Consider the following 22,500-nt stretch of genomic DNA (forward strand, 5'->3'; position numbering starts at 1 on the left):
TTTTTCAGAGAAGACGTAAATATAGAAGGGAAAAGTCCAGAGAAGAGCAACTAAGATGATCCAAGGCCTGGAGAGTAAAACATATGAAGAAGGGCTGCGGGACTTGGGTTTGGCTAGTCTAAAGAAAAGAAAAAATAGGGGAGACATGATAGCAGCATTCCGGCATTTGAGGGACTGCCACAAAGAAGAGGGGGGGGTGTCAACTTATTCTGCAAAGCACCTGAAGACAAGACAAGAAACAATGGTTGGAATGATCAAAGAGAGAAGCAACCTGGAACTAAGGAGAAACTTCCTAACTCTGAGGACAATCAACCAGTGGAACAGCTTGCCTTCAGAACTTGTGGGCGCTCCATCACTGGAGGCTTCTAAGAGGAGACTAAGACAGTCACTTGTTTGAGATGGTATAGGTTCTCCTGCTTGAGCGGGGGGCTGGACTAGAAGACCTCCAAGGTCCCTTCCAGCCCTATTCTATTCTGAAAAAAGAATGAAGGCCTTGGACCGAAAGCAAGCAAGGTGGGATGAGACCAATCCCAAGGTTGGCTTCTCACGATCCTATCCTCCATCCTTTGCCTTTCTTAGGTTGGCTCTCCAGATGTTGTGGTATTCCTGGCGTGCTCGAGTCAACAGCTCCGGCAGCGACTGAAAGAAAGGGCTCAGGAACAAGGACGCTTGGATGATAATCCTCACGCCGTTGAGCGCAGGCTGGAGACCTTCAAGCAGAATGCTCAGCTGATTGGGAAGTACTACCAGGAGAAGGGAGCCTTGGTCCGGGTGAGCAGCGCGAGGGCGGGAATCCCAGATGATGTCTAGGTTTGCTTTGCAGTGCCTTGCTCAGTGACACATCTCCTGAGAACCTCAGTTGCTTAGGGCCTAAGCAAGAAGAACATTCCTTCAGCGGGGCAAACAAGACTGTCTTAGCTTGACAATGAGAGCCATCCATCGCTCTGAAGAAGGTAGTCAATATTTTGCCAGTTTTCTTTGGACCACACCGTCCCAAAGGTGCTTGGTTGACTTCCAAAGAGACGTGTGGTGGCAATGTCTTTGGAGATTCTCAGTCATCCGGGTCCACGGTCACCCCAAAGGTGCTTTATTTCAAAAGGCAACGGGACTTTCTTGAAGACTTGTCAGAGCTAAAGAAGCTTCTGGGATGAGAAGCGAAACGTCTTCAAGGAAAAAGCAAGAACGTCCAGGTGCCTTTTGGGACAACTGTGGATCTGGAGGACTGAGAATCTCCGTAGACTTTGTCAGACACGTCTCTTTGGCGGTCCACCATACCACTCAAAGTGCTTTTGGTGTCTCAAGGACCGTGGTTGCTGCCTTACAGAACCAATTTGGGTCCAGTTCAAAGTGGCATCTGCTTGTAAGCCTGCTTTTTTTTCATATTACTGAGGAACTTGATGACGTTGGAATTTCATAACAACATTTCTTTGCCATTATCCCCCTTTGGAGACGCAATAAAGAGATACGTCTACAAACGTCCACTGGTTATCTTCTCCATCCCTTCTCTGAAGGGAGGTTAGACATTTGAAACTGAGGTCCAAAAGTAAAGACTTTTGCACACATAGTAGGCAGAAGAACAGAGCAGAGGATTGGACCAAGACTGAGTCCGTATTTCTTCTCCTTTCCAGTTCGATGCGGACGGAGGAGAAGATGAAATATTTGCTGCCGTCAGCTCCTGCATTCAACAACGGCTGCAGCCAGAGAGGAAAAGAATTCTGGGTGAAAAAGAATCTGCTTATATTATGGGACCAACGAAACGCTCCCACGCCATCCTACTCCAGCTCAGAAAAATATAGGAGGAGGGGGGAAGACTTTAGATCGCTCCAGGCTCTAGCTACAGAGAACATCTTGACCACCTTCAGAGATGTTTCCTGGAGTGACCCAAATCTATAGAAGCTGCTGGAGTTAAAAGCGAGGACCATAGTCCTCTGTTGAGGGTGGAGCCCATCTTCTGGAGCATGGTGACTTTTAAGACTTGCGGACTTCAATTCCCAGAATTCCTCAGCCAGCAGGGGAGTTGAAGTCCACAAGTTTCAAAATGGCCAGGTTTGGAGATCCCTAGAGAAGGATAAGTGTCGTTTGAACCTCAAAATGGTTTCATAGCTCATGTTCAACCAGAAATAGAAGCAATGGTTGTGTCAACCCTTTGAGGTTGGGAACCAGGGACCTCTTCTCCATCTCCCCCTCCTTCTGTGGGCTAAGACCTCCTTTGTATGATCTTTGGCTGGACTGAGGCCGTTCCTACTGTTCCCGCAAGATTATTCTCAAGGCTTATTATGAGTTCCCAGCTTAGCAAGTCTCTCCACCACCAACTTTTTCTCAACTTCCTCCCGTTGCAAAATTCCTCTTTTCCTGAGCGCACCTCTGGAATCCTTTCGGGGCAGAATACGAGGGTTGCGGGCTCTTGGCACCTACATTTCAAACCTCCCTTTAACTTTGGACTGTTCTTGCAATCCTGATTTTTTTATTTTTTTCCCCCACCAGAGGTGTGTTGTTGTTTTTTTCTCATAAAACTTCCAGATATATATATATATATATATATATATATATATATATATATATAATTGTTCTGTTTTCTTTGGCTTTGCGGTGTGGTGTGTCTAGATTTGCCACTGCAGAGTTTCTTCAGTCCGTGCCAGGACTCTCCAAAGGAAGAGCAGAGAAAGGAGCAGGTGAGGTCACACACACACACACACACACACATACACACACACACACATAGAGAGAAAGAGAGAGAGAGAGAGAGAGAGAGAGAAGAGAGAGAGGAGAGAGAGAACAAGAACAAGAGAAAGAACGAGAGAGAGAACAAGAAAGAGAGAGAACAAGAATGAGAGAGAATGAGAGAGAGAGGGGGAGAGAGAGGAGAGAGAGAGGAGAGAGAAGAGAGAGAGAACAAGAACGAGGGAACGAGAGAGAACAAGAGAGAGAGAACAAGAATGAGAGAGAGAGAAAGAGAGAGAGAGAGAGAGAGAGAGAGAGAGAGAGAGAGTCAGTCCAGACCTGGTTCTTGGCCTGGCTTCCGAGTTGTTGTTTTGTTGAACCTGGGTCGAATCTGAAGCCCACTTCCCTTTCAGCAGAACAGAAGCTGAAACTGACCGGGTGGGTGGGCCGTTCCTGGTGGGAGAAGGCTGCGGACAGCAGCCAGGGGTCAGTGACTGACATTGACGGATGGCAGGCAATTAAGCTGCCGGTTAAGCAAACAGGAATGGAAAGAAAACAGAGGACAGGGCCAAGAGGCAGAAGAATTGAGCGGCTGGTGGACAGGGTCAGAGCTACTGGTGGGTTCAGCCAGGGCCCAAAGTGGAGAGGACATCTCCTTGGACAGCCTCTCTGGGGTTTTTTTTTTCTCCTTCTCTCTCTCTCTTCCTCCTTCTCTGTCTCTCTCCTTCCTTCTCTCTCTCTCCTTCCTTCTCTCTCTCTCCTTCTCTCCTTTCTTCTCTCCCTCCCTCCTCTTTCTCTCTCTCTCTCTCTCCCCTCTTCTCTGGTTCTCTCTCTCTCTCTCCTTCCCCTTCCTCTTCCTTCTCTCTCTCTCCCTCCATCTCCCTTTCTCTCTCTCTTTCTCCTTCTTTTCCACTCTGTTCTCCTCCTTCTCTTCCCCGCCCCCCCCTTTTTTCCCCCCATCTCCAACAAATCAGCCTTGCCAGACATCGGCCTTTCCTACCCCCCCCCCCAAGGAGAGAAGCAGCCTTGGGACTAAGGAGGAATTTCCCGACAGTGGGAAGAATTAACAGCTTGCCTTCAGAAGTTGCGGGTGCTCCATCCCTGGAGGCTTTTCAGAAGAGACTGGACAGTCATGTGTCTAGAATGTCACAGGGTCTCCTGCTTGAGCAGGGGGCTGGACTAGAAGACCTCCAAGGGATCCCAGCTCTATTCTGACTGATTGATTGGCACCCACAAAAGCTGGGCCTGCTTGACCCTTTGCAAAATGTAGATAGATAGATAGATAGATAGATAGATAGATAGATAGATAGATAGATAGATAGATAGATAGACAGACAGACAGATAATGATAGATAGATAATGATAGATGATAGACAGATACAGATAGATGATAGATATAGATGATAGACAGATAGATGATAGATAGACAGATGATAGATACATAGATAGACAGATAGACAGATAGATGATAGATACATAGATAGATAGATAGACAGACAGACAGATAGGTAGATAGACAGATAGATGATAGATACATAGATAGAGAGATAGATAGATGATAGATAGATAGATAGATAGATAGATAGATAGATAGATAGATAGATAGATAGATAGATAGACAGACAGACAGACAGACAGGTAGATAGACAGATAGATGATAGATAGATAGATAGATAGATAGATGATAGATCAATACATAGCTAGATAGACAGACAGACAGACAGATAGGTAGATAGATAGACAGATGGTAGATACATAGACAGATAGATGATAGATAGATAGACAGACAGATAGACAGACAGATGATACATAGACAGACAGACAGATGATAGATACATAGATAGACAGATAGACAGATAGATAGATAGAGATAGATAGATAGAAAGATAGACAGACAGACAGACAGATAGGTAGATAGACAGATAGATAGATAGATAGATAGATAGATAGATAGATAGATAGATAGATAGATAGACAGACAGACAGACAGACAGACAGACAGACAGACAGACCTGCCTGGCTTTGTAACCTGTTTGCCCCTGAATCCACGGAGCGCATGGTTTCAGCCTTCTGTGAGCTTCTTTTCTTATACCAGCCTCCTCCAGCCTTCCTTTCCAGACCTCTCTTTTCTCTCCCATCCTCCCCTCTCTCGTTGCTATTCAGCTCTCGTCTGGGGCTGCCAACGCTCCCCTCCTTCTCCCGTCATGCCTTGAAACGTCTCTATATAGGGAGGTAAAAATAACCATGCAGGCTGGCCGGCGGTGGTGGTGGAAGAACACAGCCGTCTCTCAGTGGCCGCCTTTGTCTGCTTCCCCTTTCAGCACGGAGAGGTAAGGCTGAGCTGTTTTCCAGAGTGAATTTTATTTTGCTGAAGGCAAAAGATCCTTCGGGGAAGGAAAAACAGAGCGGATAAAGGCAGGTGGCGTTGGTTTTCTCCTTGATCAGCATTCAGCATGGATCCTTAGGAAGATAAAAGCATTTCTCTGACGGTTAGAGAACCAGGAAAAAGCTCTGGGTCGGGGTGTGTAACAGTGCCGTTGCCATTGTTGTTATTGTATTATTATTATTATACATTATTTTTATTATTATACATTATTAAAAGGGACGCGGTGGCTCAGTGGGTTAGGACGCTGAGCTTGTCGATCAGAAGGTCGGCAGTTTAGCGGGTCGAATCCCAAGTGCCATGTAACAGAGTGAGCGCCTGTTACGCGTCCCAGCTTCTGCCAACCTAGCAGTTCGAAAGGACGTAAAAAATGCAAGTAGAAGAATAGGGACCACTCCGGTGGGAAGGTAACAGCGTTCCGTGCACCTTTGGCGTCTAGTCATGCCGGCCACATGACCACGGAGACGTCCTCGGACAAGCTCTGGCTCTTCGGCTTTGAAACGGAGATGAGCACCGGCCCCTAGAGTCAGAAACGACTAGCACACATGTGCGGGGGAACCTTTACCTTTATACATTATTATTATACGTTATTATTATGATTATTATTCATTAAACATGAACCTCAGTCAACTGAACGTTCAAACCGACTGGCGCTGATGGTTGGCATGGGTTGCTCCTAGATATCAACCAGGTACCTCCTTAAAATGTTCAGATGTTCCAAGTAGCGCAGTTTTTTTTGCGACCAAATGAACCCCGGGCACAAATGTCGTGGATCGGTGCAGCAAAATCGACAGGCTGTGTGCTTTGACCCAGGAGCGACTACTGTGTGCATGTGTGTCTCTGCACCAGCTTTGGGTTACAATAACCTTGACTGACCTCTTAGATTTCGGTCTCTTGTTTCTGCAAAGCTGCTGGAGTGTGTGTGTGTGTGTGTGTGTCGGGGGGGGGGCTTTTAAATATATTTTTCAAGGGGGGTTCTCTGCTTTCCTCTTCCTGCCCGCCCCACCCCCCAAATCCAACATTGCCCTGCTTAAACGGCACGAATTTACTTTTTGCTTTGTTCCAGGAGGAACTAAGAGAAAGGCTGATACTTCCGGCTCCAATTTTAATTTTAAAATCACACTAAAACATTTCCTGACAAACAACCTCGGGTGTAAGTTGAAAAAAATAAAAAAAAATCCCCAGCCAGATTCGGAGGTAATAAAAAGGATCGTTGGGGTGCAAAGTGTGGAGAACTACAGGATCTGGAGGGAATCCAGATGCTGGCTTAAAGGAAGATGGAGAACAGATCCTGTTTTGTTCACCTTTCTTTCATTCATTCTTGTAAGTAAAATTCTCTTTTCCCAGGGTCTAAAGGCCTTTGAACCATCCTGGTGGGCTGTCCCATTTAAAAGGCGAGAGAGAAAGGGGAAAAAAAAATTGGTTAGCTGTTTTTTGTAAACCCAGCCAGATCCTCGCCTGCAGAAAGCTAGCATCCCAGGACAAGCCTCCCCGTAGGCCGATTTAACCCGGCCTTCTAAAAGGATCTCAACAGCAAATTTTAGCATGCGCGTAGCAGTCTCGCCTCCCCTTCCCTCCCCCCCCACTCCACAACCCTCCTGCAAGGTAGGCCGGGACGACAGAGAATGAAATAGCTGTCTGTGGCTAAATTTGAACCTGGGATGCATCCAAGTACTGTATGTAAGGATGCTAAAATTCAGAATATCCCCATTGCTTCTCCTGAGGGTTTGAACTGCACTGCCTGGAGAGACAACACAACACAACACACACACACAAACACATATATATACCCCTTGTTCTTTGAAGCTAGGAAACCCACAGAGGTTCTAGATTCCTCCACGGAGGAAGTTCTGGGACTTTGTGTTCCTTTTAACAACCCACACAGCTGCCACTCAGCGCTGCATCACTTCATTGTGATGATGGGGTGTAGCTCATCATAATCACCGCATCGCCCTGAGGTTAGGGAGGAAGGTGTAATTCCCAGATACCAAGCATCAGTAACCATCATCCTCCACCTCGTGTTTCCTGACTTCTGCTGCAGGATGTCCAACATAGTTTTCAACTGACTGGGAAGATAACTTGGTATTTATTTATTTTTTCTGTGCCCAGTTTATAAGCTTCCTTTATTTGGGGGCATTTAGAGAACCCTTTGAACCATCCTTGGGAGGGGGGGTGGCCCGTTGAAAAGGCAGGGAAAGAAGGAAGAAATTTAATTGGCGGCTTCCTTACCTTGCCAGTTCCTTGCTTGCAGAAAGCTAGCATCTCAGGAGAGCCTCTCCCCGTGCTGATTTAAACCTGGGATATTAAGACAGCAATTTTAGGCAGGTTTTCTCTCCTGGTGCTTTCAAGGGTGTGTGTTTTTTGGTGAACGTGTGGCCTTTTTAGAATAGAATAGAATAGAATAGAATAGAATAGAATAGAATAGAATAGAATAGAATAGAATAGAATAGAATAGAATAGAATAGAATAGAATAGAATAGAATAGAATAGAATAACAATAGAATAGAATAGAATAGAATAACAATAGAATAGAATAGAATAGAATAGAATAGAATAGAATAGAATAGAATAGAATAGAATAGAATAGAATAGAATAGAATAGAATAGAATAGAATAGAATAGAATAGAATAGAATAGAATATAGAGTAGAGTAGAGTAGAGTAGAGTAGAGTAGAATAGAATAGAATAGAATAGAATAGAATAGAATATAGAGTAGAGTAGAATAGAGTAGAATAGAATATAGAGTAGAGTAGAGTAGAGTAGAGTAGAGTAGAATATAGAGTAGAGTAGAGTAGAGTAGAGTAGAGTAGAGTAGAGTAGAGTAGAATAGAATAGAATAGAATAGAATAGAATAGAATAGAATAGAATTAGAATAGAATTAGAATAGAATTAGAATAGAATAAAATAGAATAGAATAGAAGCTGGAAGGGTCCTTGGAGGTCTTCTAATCCAGCCCCCTGCTCAAGCAGGAGAACCTAGATACCATCTTAGACCTATACCGTCTCTTTTGAGGCGGTGCTTTGCAGAAAGGGAGGAAACTCCTGACATGCTTCAACACCCTCTTCCCCCTCCAAGATCCACTTTAAACTTCAGGAAGAAATTTAAAACTTTGCTCTAGCACCCAACTCATCTTCTCCAGCCAGATTTACGGCCGCTGAGTTGCATTTTGCAAAACCTCAAAGGAGTTAACCTTATTAGGTGTAAAAAAAAAAAAAAAAGAGAGAGAGAGAGATGCGTAACTAGACCTGGTTGCTTCTCCCCTCAAACCGTGCCAGCATCTATTCTGGGAGATCCTCTTCTCTTTCTCTCTCTCTGCGTCTTCCTGAAATTACATTGGCAGATTTTTGGGGGTGGGGGGTGGGTGGGGGACTAACCCAATATAAAGATAAGCGGCCGTTCAGCTGTGAAATTCAACGCCACCCAAAGATGCGTCCGAAATCCAATCGCGATCCGGTTCACCCTTTTGGAGAAGTCCACAAGGTGGACTTCAGCTGTTGACCTTTTGCAGCAGAGAAACTGAGGCCCAAGGGATCGGGTAGCAAGCCAGGATTGGAAGCCGGGATGCCAGGATTTAACGGATGGCTCAGACAGGAGCAGCAATTTGATTTGACTCAGTTTGGGTCAGCAGGGCAGCTGATTTTATTTTATTTTTTTTCATTTGTAAGAGTTGGAGAACAAATGGAATAAGATATCCATTTCTGGGTGAGTTTCTTTCTGCCAAGGCCAGGCTGCTTTTCACAGACTTGAAATGAAATCACCCAAAGAGTTGTAAAACTAACCATTTGGGGAAAACTTACCAGCCTTATGTCTCGAAATTAGCCTTCCATCTGGATTGATGGATCGATCCGCTATGGAGTCCATGTTGATTCTTAGATAGTTCTTCCAAGCTTGGTCTTTCAGCAGTTTTGGGTTGTTTGTGTGTGTGTGTGTGTCTCCATCCACTTTGCAGTGGTCCTCTTCACAGTTACAACCTCCCAAAAGAAGAAAAATAAAGTTAAGTCAGATTCCCCACATTATATAGTACAGAACGAGGCGAGGGTTGAGTCATTTTTCAAGAGGGAACGAAAAGAATAGAAGGGATGAATCAGAATAGAGCTGAAAGGGACCTTGGAGGTCTTCTAGTCCAGCCCTCTGCTCAAGCAGGAGACCCTGTACCATTTCAGAGAAGCGTCCAGTCTCTTCTCGAAAACCTCCAGTGATGGAGCGCCCACAACGTCTGGTGGCAAGCTGTTCCCCTGGTTAATTGTCCTCACTGTCAGGAACTTTCTCCTTAATTCCAGGTTGCTTCTCTCCTTGATTAGTTTCCATTCGTTGTTTCTTGTCCTGCCCTCTGGTGCTTTGGACAAATAGTTTGACCCCCCAAATACTGGAATACGGCTATCATGTGCCCCCCTAGTCCTTCTTTTCTCTAGACTGGCCATTCCCAAATCCTGCAGCCGTTCCTCGTATGTTTTTTGTCTCCAAGCCTTTCACCATCTTTGTTGCTCTTCTCTGCACTTTTCCCCAAAGTCTCAACATCTTTTTTTGTAATGTGGTGACATTGCATTACATTGGATATTACAGGGTCCAACCTTCCCTAGATAATTACTGCCGGGTGCATTCACCACACTGCCTGGGGTTGATAAGCATTTTAGTTCACTTTCCCCACCCAAGGCTGACCTAGACACCAGGCTGAAGAAGCAGCCGAATGCTTTGAGCCCAGAAAGCAAATCCAACGATCTCTTTTATGGAGGGCAGGGAGCAAAAGAAAGATCTGGAGAACTGAAGCATAATAATAACAACAATAATAATAACAGGAGGAGGAGGAGGAGAAGAAGAAAAGAAGAAGAAGAAGAAGAAGAAGAAGAAGAAGAAGAAGAAGAAGAAGAAGAAGAAGAAGAAGAAGAAGAAGAAGAAGAAGCGGAGGAGGAGGAGGAGGAAGAGGAGGAGGAGAAGGAGGAGGAGGAGGAGGAGGAAGAGGAAGAGGAGGAGGAGAAGAGGAGGAGGAGGAGGAGGAGGAGAAGAAGAAGAAGAGGAGGAGGAAGAGGAGGAGGAGAAGAAGAAGGAGGAGGAGGAGGAGGAAGAGGAAGAGGAGGAAGAAGAGAAAGAAGAAGAAAGGTACCTTGGAGGTCATCTAGTCCAACCCCCTGCTCAGGCAGGAAACCCTATACCATTTCAGACCAATGGCTGTCCAGTCTCTTCTTAAAAACTTCCAGTGTTGGAGCACCCACAACTTCTGGAGGCAGGTGGTTCCACTGGTTAATTGTTCTAACTGTCAGGGAATTTCGCCCGTGGTCTTCTCATCTCCTGCTTTACCACCCAAAACCTCCCCGTCTGAGACCCAGCAGGCATACCTGAGGAATGTCATTGCTTCAGTTTTCCCCCAGGAAAATTGGTTCTTCTGTCCTCTGCCCTGTGACGTTGAGGTTCTTCTTCCTTAAGGCCTGCCGGTACATCCACCGAGGCAGGAAGCAGTTGCCATGGAAACCTCTTCCCAGGTGATGCGTGTCCCAGGTGTTTTTCCTTCCTTCCTCCATTCACGCAGCTCTGAGTCAGAGGCTGCCTCCCGGGTTACACATTGACAGCCATCCTTGGGTTCTCTTTCCTCCCTTTGGGCAGTTGCCTGGGTGAAATCTACTGGGGAGGTTTGGAAAAAGGACTCGGTCGGATCTCCTCTGCCTTCAAAGCTTGAAGCTCTTCAGATCTCCCAGCTGAAAGAAAGGAAGAAGAAGGTGAAGGAGAAGAAGAAGAAGAAGAAGAAGAAGAAGAAGAAGAAGAAGAAGAAGAAGAAGAAGAAGAAGAAGAAGAAGAAGAAGAAGAAGAAGAAGAAGAAGAAGAAGAAGAAGAAGAAGAAATTAGCTGCCGTGTCAAAGCCAAGATCGGTTTGGGTGTTCCAGAATAGATTGAGGTAAAGCTGGTTTTTTTATATATTGTTTTGTTTTTATGTCCTCCAGCATCCGTAGGGATGACTGCAGGTTTTATTTGAGTTGGCCGTTGGGATCCTGTAACCAAAAAAAGGAGATGGGAAGGATTTAAAGACAAGGCAACGGTCGTCGGGAGAGGTCAGGAGGACTTAAAATTTTGGCCTGAATTCTTATCCTGTCTGGTTTCGGAAAGAGATTGGAGCCATCAAGGAATTTCCTGAGCTGTTGGGATGGCCCCTTTCTAGAGTTTGTGATCTTTCGTCTAATCAGAACTTCTGTTTTCTTACAGACAGAGGTTGTCAGCCCAGAAGCCTTCACAATGGCAGCAGGTCAGTGACTTTTCCTTCCTTTCTTTCTTTCTTTCTTTCTTTCTTTCTTTCTTTCTTTCTTTCTTTCTTTCTTTCTTTCTTCTTTCTTTTTTTTCTTTCTTTCTTTCTCTCTTTTTTCCTTCCTTCCTTTCTTTCCTTCTTGCCTTCCATTCCTCTCTCCCTTTCTCTTTCTTTTCTCTCTCTTCCTTCCTTCCTTCCTTCCTTCCCTTTCCCTCTTTTATTTATTTATTTGTCTCTGTCTCTGTCTCTCTTTCCTTCCTTTTTCTTTCCTTCCTTTCTTTCTTTCCTTCCATTCCCTCCCTCCCTCCCTTCCTCTTTCTTTTCTCTCTGTCTCTCACTTCTTCCTTCCTTCCCTTTCCCTCCCTCCCTCCTTTCTTTCTTTCTCTTTCTTTTCTTTCTCCTTCCTTCCTTCTTTCGTTCCTCAAGCCAACTTGAACAGTTAACGTCAGAGAAAGTTCTGTTGATCCTCACCTTACCAATACCTCTTTACGATGTTCCCACAGCCCAAGATGCTCCATTCTTCCTCCTGAATATTTCCCCCCCAATTTTTTCCCCACAAAAAAGTGAAAATTTAGCGTCCATTTTATCCTCTCATCTATTCCTCAAGAGAACAGCAATCAAACCAGCATCAACCATTGGCTGTTGTTGGACACTTTCTAAGCTAAGGCCTTGCACTGTGGTCCCTCCCTACTCTGAAATCCTCAAGTGGAAAAACACCCTTTGATTCAACATCGCAAGTATTTCCCAAAGGCCACCGGACTTTGTCTTCCCTTGAAGATGTTTCACTTCTCATACAAGAATAGAATAGAATAGATTTGGAAGGGACCTTGGAGGTCTTCTAGTCCAGCCCCCTGCTCAAGCAGGAGAACCTATACCATCTCAGACAAGTGACTGCCCAGTCTCTTGTTAAAAACCCTCCAGTGATGGAGCACCCACATTTTCTGGTGGCAAGCTGTTCCACTGGTTAATTGTTCTCACTGTTAAGAAGTTTCTCCTTAATTCCAGGTTGCTTCACTCTTTAGTCAATTTCCAACCATTGTTTCTTCTCCTGCCTTCAGGTGCTTTGGAGAATAGTTTGACCACCCTCTTCTTTGGGGCAGCCCCTCAGATACTGGAATACTGCTATCATGTCACCCCTGTTTTTTTATTTTCTTTAGCCTAGCTAGCCAAACCCAAGTCCCACAGCTGTTCTTCGTATGTTTTGGTCTCCAGGCCTTTGATCTTCTTAGTTGCTCTTCTCTGGATTTTTTTTCCAAAGTCTCAACATGAAGCTTCTTCAGATCTGACCTGAACTGTTCAGACTTGAGTCAGAAGTTCAGTCGGAACTGAAGAAGCTTCTTGGATGAGAAGCGAAACGTCTTCAAGCAAAAACAAAGTCCGGTGCCTTTTTGAAAAAGCACCTTTGGGATAACCATGATCTGGATGGTTCAGAATCTCCATAGATATCAAACGTTACATTTGTTTGGCATGAACGTCAATCCAGTGCATTGGTGCCCCATGTGGGTGAGTTTTAGCCAATGGTACAACTTCTGAAGTTGACTAGAGAGCTTTGTAACACAGCAGATAATTGTTTTATACCAAGCTGTGCTTGGTATAAAATAACTGTTTTATACCAAGCCGTGCTCTCTGTCTGCAGAACTCAGTTTGACCTGGATGGTGACATTTCTCTGTCATTTAATACCCAACTTATAATTGGGACTGATAGGTTGGCATTCAAAGTTGAGTTTTAGCTCCAGTAGGCTTTCATTGGGTGCTAAAAGCAAGGGGTGTGGGGGGGAAATATACAAAAACTTTCAATTCAGACATTCTGACTAGACTCCGGAGACTTCATAATTACCTTCCTGCTCACTTCCCCAGCCCTACTAGGATGTAATTCTAGAAAGCTGTAATCAAAGGAGAATTCTCACTACAGGTTGTCCATGAAAACTGAAACGGTGGTTTTATTTTTACCTCTCCTGCTTGGTGGTCTTTAACATTTTCAGTCAGGTCTGGAAAAGTTTCCATGCTCCTAGGAAGCATTCTTCCAAACAAACTGTAGCACAATGAATGCACCCCTCTGTGATAGATAGATAGATAGATAGATAGATAGATAGATAGATAGATAGATAGATAGACAGACAGAGAGAAAGACAGACAGATGATAGACAGACAGAAAGACAGGATAGATAGATGATAGATAGATAGATAGATAGATAGATAGATAGATAGATAGATAGATGATAGAAAACATAGATAAGATAGATTGACGATAGAGATATAGATAGATAGATAGATAGATAGATAGATAGATAGATAGATAGATAGATAGATGATAATGATAGATGATAGAAAGACAGACAGACAGATAGATAATGGATAGATGATATAGATGACAGATAGATAGAAAACATGATAGATTGATGATAGATAGATAGACAGATGATAGAGACAGACAGAACAGACAGACAGATGATAGATTGATGATAGAGATAGATGATAGATAGAAAACATAGATGAGATAGACTGACACTAGATATAGATACATAGATAGATAGATAGATAGATAGATAGATAGATAGATAGATAGATAGATAGATAGATAGATAGGCAGGCAGGCAGGCAGGCAGGCAGGCAGGCAGGCAGGCAGGCAGGCAGAGACGTGTGTGTGTCTGTGTGTGTGAGAGAGAGAGAGAGAGAGAGAGAGAGAGAGATGGTGGGGGAATTCTATTTAAAAATGAGTTGACAAACCAAGATGGGGGTCTTGTGCAAGCAACCAGGAAATGACTTCTCCACCAGGTCATAACCGGTTTTTCTTCCCTTTTTTTCTTGCAGAAAAATTGAAAAATCACAAAATCATCTTTGTGGTGGGTAAGTCTTAAGCCATCACAAAATATTTCTTTGGGTCCCCTCCCCCCCCAAAAAAGAGACCTTTATGGGCTTTTCAACAGGGCTCTGAGGCGTGATGGCTTGCCCTCGACCATCAACTCAACGGTTCCCCAACTCAACCTAGAATAAAACCTATTTCTGGTTTAAAGCAAGAGAAGGACCTCTCCAGATTTGGCTCTGCCTGCAGGGATCTTTTAAGAATATATTGCTTTATTTTGTCCGTGTCAGAAAAAAGTAATTTCCAGTTAATATGTTTGCGTTTATACGTTCCTTGCATTTTGAGGATTATGTTTTTTAAAAATGTCTCCACTGTTAATAAGTTGGCCAAAGGCAGCAAGCACAATGTCCATTTCTTACAGCATTCAAGGTGGGTTGGGGGGGTGTCATTGTCCCCCCCCCCCAAAAATTAGGGTGCCGCTGCAATAAAGTCGGACCTAAACTAAAGGAAGCTACCATCCAAGCAAAATTATTTTTCTTTCCTAATTCCGTGTCCGATTGCTCTGTGTCCCTTGCAGGAGGACCGGGATCTGGAAAGGGAACACAGTGTGAGAAAATTGTCCAAAAATACGGCTACACTCACTTGTCCACCGGTGACCTGCTGCGGGAGGAAGTCAGTTCCGGCTCAGAAAGGGGGAAGAAGCTTTCAGCCATCATGGAGAAAGGAGAGTTGGTCCCTCTGGTGAGTTAGAAGATCTGCTGATGCTCCTCAGCCTTGGAAATCTTCAGTGCTGTTGGGTTCCTTCATCTCTTGTTCTTAAATCCCAACGCCGTTTGGCTCTCTCAATCAGAATAGAGCTGGAAGGACCCTGGAGGTCTTCTAGTCCAGCCCCTGCTCAAGCAGGAGAACCTATACCATTTCAGACAAGTGACTGTCCAGTCTTTTCTTAAAGACATCCAGTGATGGAGCATCCACAACTTCTGGTGGCAAGCTGTTCCACTGGTTTGATTGTCCTCACTTCATTCCAGGTTGCTTCTCTCCTTGGTTAGTTTCCATGCATTGCTTCTTGTCCTGCCTTCAGGTGCTTTGGCAAATAAGTTGACCTTCTCTAATATTAGTTAATGCTGCTATTATGTCACCCCTATTCCTTCTCTATGTTAGAACATAAGAATGACAGAGCTGGAAGGGACCTTGGAGGTCTTCTAGTCCAGCCCCCTGCTCAAGCAGGAGAACCTATACCGTCTCAGACAGGTGGATGTCCAGTCTCCTCTTAAAAATCTCCAGTGATGGAGCACCCACGATTTCTGGTGGCAAGCTGTTCCACTGGTTGATTGTCCTCACTGTCAGGAAGTTTCTCTTCAATTCCAGGTTTTTTAGTTAGTTAGTTAGTTAGTAAAATCCCATTAGTGGGGGAACCCAACAAAATCCAAGATCCTTTCGCCGTTCTGTGAATCCAAAGCTCTGGAATTTCCCCCCCCCATACTTTGCAAAATACTCTTTACTGCATCTCTTCGTCCGCAGGACACGGTCCTTGACATGTTGAGAGACGCCATGTTGGCCAAAGCAGACAAGTCCAAGGGCTACTTGATTGACGGTTACCCCCGGGAGGTGAATCAAGGCGTGGAATTTGAGAAGAAGGTAAAGAACCTGGTGTTGAAAATGATTACCTGGGTTCGCAAGGCACGTTTGAGCGTAACGCGCAAATTGGTGGGTTTGCCTGATCCTAAGTCCTAAGTGTGATTTCTGGCATCTCCAGAGGGAAAAGATGTCAGAGCTAGGAAATGTTTCTCTCTCGTTTTGTTTTGTTTTTTTCGTTTTTTTTCAGGGAGCTTTTGATTTTGGACATGACAGACGTTGTTGTTATTGAATTATTATGAATAATGATTGGAGGGTTTCCTTCAGCGCTGTCCTTGTTAAGAGCACCATCAGCCGCAAGAGGGCAGCGCAATCTTTTTCTCACCGTCTTCTGCTTGGCCAAGAATATGGATCCGTTGCCTTTTTTTTTAGCAACTGATTTAGGCTGGGCTGTTGCTTTGCTAACTCTCGTAAATTTTGCTGAATTGGTTGGTTGGCTGGTTTGTGCCATCCCATCGTTATCCATCCTTTAACGGAAAGCACCCGGTGAAACTTGCAACATGGGAAGATGGACTTGTGTGGATGACCAAATCACTGCAAACTTGGTCTTCTCCTTCTCCTCTCCTTTACTTTCTCATCTATCCTTCCCTACTTCTCGTCGTCCTCCTCCTCTATCTCTTTTCATCTGTCTTCTTCTCCTTCTCGTTCTCCTTCTATTTCTCCTCCTCTGCCTCTTCCATCTTCTTTTCATCTATCTTCTTCCTTCTTTCTCCGTCTCATCTGTCTTCTCCTCCTTCCCCTTTTCACCTATCTACTTTTCATCTCCTCCTCCTCCTCCTTTTCATCTTCTTAACCTTGTCCTCTTTCTCTTCCTTCTCTCCTTCACTTTCTCATCTATCCTACCCTCCTCCTCCTCCTCATCTATCTCTGTTCATCGATCTTCTTCTTCTCCTCTTTCTCGTTCTATTTCTCCTCCTCTGCCTCTTCCTCCTCCTCCATCTTCTTTTCATCTATCTTCTTCACCTTCTCTTCTCATCTGTATTCTCCTCCTTCTTCCCCTTTTCACCTACTTTTCATCTCTCCTTCTCTCTCTTTTTAATCTATCTTCTTCTCCTTCTCATCTTTCTCGTTCTATTTCTCTGCCTCCACCTCTTCCCCCTCCATCTTGTCATCTATCTTCTTCACCTTCTCTTCCTCCTTTCTCATCTGTATTCTCCTCCTCCTTCCCCTTTTCACCTACTTTTCATCGCCTCCTCCTCCTCCTCTTCACCTATCTTCTCCTTAACCTTGTCCTCCTCTTTCTCCTTCTCCTCTTCTTCCTCTTCCTCTCCTCCTCAACTTGGTTCCTCTTTTGACCTTTCCTGAGCAGATTGCCGCCCCCACCCTGCTGCTGTACGTGGACGCTGGGAAGGACACCATGGTGAAACGGCTGCTGAAACGGGGAGAAACCAGCGGGCGAGTGGATGACAATGAGGAGACCATCAAGAAGCGTTTGGACACATATTACAAGGCCACCGAGCCGGTCATCGCCCATTACGAGAAGAAGGGAATTGTCCGCAAGGTGAGTCAGGATGATGGGCTGAAATCTATCATACAAATTTACCCTTTGTTTGAAATTGGTAATGCCGTTTTGGGGAGATGTATTTGGGACCAGAAAGGGACGCGGTGGCTCAGTGGGTTAGGACGCTGAGCTGGTCGATCATAAGGTCGGCAGTTTGGCAGGTCGAATCCCGAGTGCCGCGTAACAGAGTGAGCGCCTGTTACTCGTCCCAGCTTCTGCCAACCTAGCAGTTTGAAAGCACGTAAAAATGCAAGTAGAAAAATAGGGACCACTCCGGTGGGAAGGTAACAGCGTTCCGTGCGCCTTTGGCGTCTAGTCATGCTGGCCACATGACCACGGAGACGTCCTCGGACAAGCGCTGGCTCTTCGGCTTCGAAACGGAGATGAGCACCGGCCCCTAGAGTCGGAAACGACTAGCACGCATGTGCGGGGGAACCTTTACCTTTACCTTTATTTGGGACCAGAGAGTCATTTCAGCCACATGAAATTGGCTGAGCCATTTGCCTCTTCCTTCCTTCCTTCCTTCCTTCCTTCCTTCCTTCCTTCCTTCCCTCCTTCCTCCAGCCCACCTTCTCCTCCCTTCGCCTTCCTTCCTTCCTTTCCTTCCTTCTACCTTCTTCTTCCACCCACCTTCCTTCCTTCCTTCTTTCCTTCCTTCCTTCCTTCCTTCCTTCCTTCCTTCCTTCCTTCCTTCCTTCCTTCCTTCCTTCCCCTTTACACTTAAACTGTGGCCCAGTGCTCTTCAACATCTTCATCAACAATTTGGATGATAGATGGGGAACTCATCAAATTTGCAGACGACACCAAGCTGGCAGGAATAGCCAACACAGAAGATACGCTTAAGATACAGAAGGATCTGGACAGACTTGAACACTGGGCACTATCTAACAAAATGAAATTCAGTGATGAAAAAAGTAAGGTTCTACATTTAGGCAAGAAAAGCCAATGCACAGGTATAGTATAGGGGGTACCTTGCTCAATAGTAGCAACTGTGAGAGGGATCTCGGAGTCCTAGTGGACAATCCCTTAAATGTGAGCCAGCAGTGTGCTGCAGCTGCCAAAAAAGCCAACAGAGTGCTAGGCTGCATTAACAGAGGGATAGAATCGAGAACATGTGAAGTGTTAATACCACTTTACAAGGCCTTGGTAAGGCCACACTTGGAATACGGCATCCAGTTTTGGTCACCACGATATAAAAAAGATGTTGAGACTCTAGAAAGAGTACAGAGAAGAGCAACAAAGATGATTGGGTGACTGGAGGCTAAAACATATAGGGAACGGTGGCTGGAATTGGGTATGTATAGTTTAATGAAGAGAAGGTTGAGGGGGGACATAATAGCAGTCTTCTAATGTCTCAGGGGTTGCCCCAAAGAAGAGGGAGTCAAGCTATTCTCCAAAGCAACTGAAAGCAGGACAAGAAGCGATGGATGGAAAATTATCAAGGACAGAACCAGCCTAGAATTAAGGAGGAATTTCCTGACAGTGAGAACAATTAACGAGTGGGACAACCTGCCTCCAGAAGCTGTGAATGCTCCAACACTGGAGGTTTTTAAGAGATTGGACAACCATTTGTCTGAAATGGTATAGGGCTTCTTGCCTGAGTAGGGGGTTGGACTAGATGGTCTCCAAGGTCCCTTCCAACTATATTAATCATCATCATCATCATCATCATAAATAATAATCATAATAATCATCATCATTATATTTTGAACTGACCCAGCTTTCACAGGCAAAGAAAGGACACCCAGTTCTGAGTTGTGAGGATGGGTCATTCATTATCCTCAGGAACCTCTCTCCAGATCTCATCCTGCTCAGCATAGCAAGGCGCTGACTAACTAGCTGCCAGGGGAGGGAAGAGGTCAACGTCAACATTGGGAGGATTTCAGAGAGAAGCAGAACGGAAATGGAACTTGGGTGGGGAGGAAGCAATTCCCAAGATTGGAAGGGCTGACCTTGTGGTAGGACCAACATTGGAAGACAAATCCTCTTCAGCCAAACAGACTCAGGGGTGGGGGTCTTATCTTCAGACCTAGATGGGGTCTTTTGGGGTTTACCCATCATCCTAAACCATGAGATGTTAAAACATGGTTTGTGGGATGAAGAAGTGTTGAGCGTGCTCAACAGCCAAGCCCAGAGCATGGTTTGAAGACATCAAGCTTGGCTTCCCCTTGGAATCCACATGATGGCTTAGCCGGGTGTACGAACCCAGGCACCAAGTTGGCCAGGGAGAAGGTAGGATCCTCCAAACAAGATCAGATGGGTCTTCTCATAGCCCTCCCGTTCTCCAAACCCTTTCTCTTTGAAAGCCACCTAAGCTGGCGGACACCTCTTCAACATTCAACCTGGCTAGGATTCCTTCAAGAAGGGCGATTTTCCTTGGCATCTGTGGTGGGGTGGACGGCGTTGTTTTGATGTTGTCTCAGAAGAAGACAATATCTTCAGGATGTCTCCTGCTTGAGCCCTGTGGCTTTCTCTCTCGTCTTCAGGTCAACGCGGAAGGCTCGGTAGATGAGGTCTTCAAGCAAGTCTGCACTCATCTGGATGTCCTCAAGTAAACTGCTGGAGGAGATCTCCCATCTTCTCGTCCTCCCTCTCCCCCTCTCTTCCAAGACCTAGACCTGTGTAGATGCACCCCCCCTCCCCTCCCCGCCGCTCTGCCTCCCTTTTCATCTCCAAAGACCGCTGGGGAGGAAGTGGCTTCATCCTGTTTTCGTGGACAGAGGCCCGTGGAGGAAATTGCAAGGACAATGCGCTTGGCTTCCTTAAACCTCCTCTCGCAAAGTAAAGCTGGCTTTTGTGAGATGAGATGTTTTTATCCTTTGCTTTTTTTAAAAAAAAAATAAAATTAAGTTTTTCACCCTCAATTGGGGGTGGGTGGTGGGTGGGTCTTCTCCATTCTTTCAAAATTGGAAGTGGTTTTTTTTTTTTAAAGAGAATTGGCAGGTTAGCTTCGACACATATTTAGGGACTGTTTGAAGTTAGGTCTTTCGTTGTTTGTAAAAGTTTTATACACACGCACACACACACACACACACACACACACCAAAAGACCTAACTTCAAACAGTCAGTGAATGAACGGTAAGTTGAAGATGATGGACAAATAGATAAAGATAGATAGATAGTTATAGATAGATGATAGATAGATAAAAATTGATACAGATAGATACAGATAAGAGATAGATAGATAGATAGATAGATAGATGATACAGATACAGATAAAATATAGATAGATAGATAGATAGATAGATAGATAGATAGATAGATAGATAGATAGATAGATAGATAAATCAGGGCCTCCCAGACACTCCCAAATCTGCAGGGAGGGGAAGGCTGGCTGGAGAGCGATGGGTCTCGTAGTCTGAAGTTCCACCTGGATAGGAGAACAATTCAGGAGGAGCTTTTGAGGCTTTGAAACCCCCCTTTCAGATCTGCAGAAGTTAAAATTCTTGGACAGGCTGTTAAATGTTTTTCCTTTAGAAGGAAAAGAGCCGATCTGTTAGCCTGGCAGGAGATAAGATCCTTTAGAGGCTGCATTTCTGCATGCAGGTAGGATCTACCTGGCCAAGTTTACAAGTGACAAATTCTTTAGTCCTTCCTGCATTTCTTGCTACGGCCTCCAAAGTGGCAAAGAATTGCAAAAAAACAACAACAACAACCCAGCTTTTTCTCCATGAAAGAAAGGGAAAAGGGCATATGTATCTCTTCATATGTCAATTTCCTCTACTCTTTTGGGGAGACACACCCCAAACTTAGACAGACTAGATCTCTGGAGGCGATCTACTTGGAAGGAAAACAAGGACAAAAGATTTTTTTTCACCCCAAGCTCCCCTGTGCGTTATAAATCAATTCAACCACTCCATGAAGAAAATTCCCAGCTTGCAACTTTAAAATTAAGAAATCCAGCCAGCCTGCAAACATTTTCCCTGGAGAGAGAAGAGGGGAAAAGGGGATGCGAAGCCTAAGAAGATCAGGCTATATTTTTCCCCCCTAGTCTTACACACACGCAAACACTCACAAACACACACCAAGTCCCAGCTTTGTGTGTCCTTGTGAGCCGAATTTCCTTAGCAACTAAATATTTGCTAATCACACGTTGCCTTTTCCTTTGAACTCCCTTTTTTCTTTTAGGGTCTGCTTCGGGGGTGGGGGGTGGGGGGGTTGAGAAAAAGAGAAAAGGGGAGGGAAGAAACCAAAGAGTTTTGTTTTTTTTCCTGGGGGTGGGCAGGATTGTTGCTTTCTTATCTGTAATAACCGGGTGCCTCATTTTTCACCCTTCAAAATTGCATCTCTCCAGATTTTTGTTACGGTCTCCTCACCTTACGGCCTTTTTCTTTCTCTCTTTCTTTTTTTTTTAATTTGGTCCAAATATTTATAACAGGTGGGAAGGGGAGGCAGAAAACCCCTCCCACTCAAAGTCTTAAAGACCTGGCCTTCGGTCTGAATGTATTGATCAGATTGTTATTAAAGAGCATTTTTTTTAAAAAAAAAGTCTCACGTTGATAGCGTACGTTATTTCAAAATTGGAAGTGTTTTTTTTTTAAAAAAAAAATTGGCAGGTTAGCTTCGACACGTTAGGGACTGTTTGAAGTTAGGTCTTTCGTTGTTTGTAAAAGTTTTTTAAATATATACATATACAATGTATATTAACAATAAAAAACCTAACTTCAAACAGTGAATGAATGAACAATTGTAAGTGGAAGACGATGGACAGATAGATAAAGATAGACAGTTATAGATAAGATAGATAGATGATAGATGATAGATACAAATAGATAGATACAGATAAGAGAGAGAGAGAGAGAGAGAGAGAGATGATACAGAGATAGATAGATAGATAGATAGATAGATAGATAGATAGATAGATAGATAGATAGATAGATATGGATAGATATGGATAGAAAGATAGATAGATAGATAGATAGATAGATAGATAGATAGATAGATAGATAGATAGATAGATAGATGATAGATACAAATAGATAGAACAGATAAGATAGAGAGAGAGAGAGAGAGAGAAAGAGAGAGAGAGATGATACAGAGATATAGATAGATAGATAGATAGATAGATAGATAGATAGATAGATAGATAGATACTTCTCCCAGAAGAACGAAGCTGAAGTCACCAGCCTGAGGATGACGGATAAGATTTTGTCGAACCGTTGCCCTGATACCTCCAATTCTACACGGGGAAAAACCCAAATGACCAAAGATCTAGATAGATAGATAGATAGATAGATAGATAGATAGATAGATAGATAGATAGATAGATAGACAGACAGATGAC

At 44.4% G+C, this 22,500-nt stretch overlaps 2 protein-coding genes across 3 annotated transcripts; both read left to right on the plus strand.

Annotated features, from left to right (window-relative positions):
• Positions 1-579: 579 nt before the first annotated feature.
• Positions 580-5,148, plus strand: LOC310650717 (adenylate kinase isoenzyme 5-like; the record flags this gene model as incomplete). Its single annotated transcript, XM_083380300.1, has 5 exons — positions 580-771; positions 1,629-1,719; positions 2,605-2,672; positions 4,890-4,991; positions 5,107-5,148. Coding segments are annotated over 5 exons (495 nt in total), but the record flags the coding sequence as incomplete, so codon positions are not given.
• On the plus strand, positions 4,881-21,702 carry LOC310650716 (adenylate kinase isoenzyme 1). 2 transcript variants are annotated; one of them, XM_083380298.1, is made up of 7 exons: positions 4,881-4,991; positions 11,237-11,276; positions 14,088-14,123; positions 14,657-14,820; positions 15,601-15,717; positions 17,024-17,215; positions 19,702-21,702. In XM_083380298.1, exons 2-7 carry the CDS (start codon positions 11,267-11,269, stop codon positions 19,768-19,770), a joined length of 588 nt encoding a protein of 195 aa, XP_083236424.1. In that variant the 5' UTR covers positions 4,881-4,991; positions 11,237-11,266; the 3' UTR covers positions 19,771-21,702. The 2 variants fall into 2 exon arrangements, with proteins under 2 accessions (XP_083236424.1, XP_083236425.1); XM_083380299.1 differs by lacking the exon at positions 4,881-4,991 and adding an exon at positions 9,965-10,931.
• The last annotated feature ends 798 nt before the right edge of the window (positions 21,703-22,500 follow it).

This window comes from Vipera ursinii, assembly GCF_947247035.1.
Source record: "Vipera ursinii genome assembly, contig: scaffold_274, whole genome shotgun sequence".
Lineage (NCBI taxonomy): Eukaryota > Metazoa > Chordata > Lepidosauria > Squamata > Viperidae > Vipera > Vipera ursinii.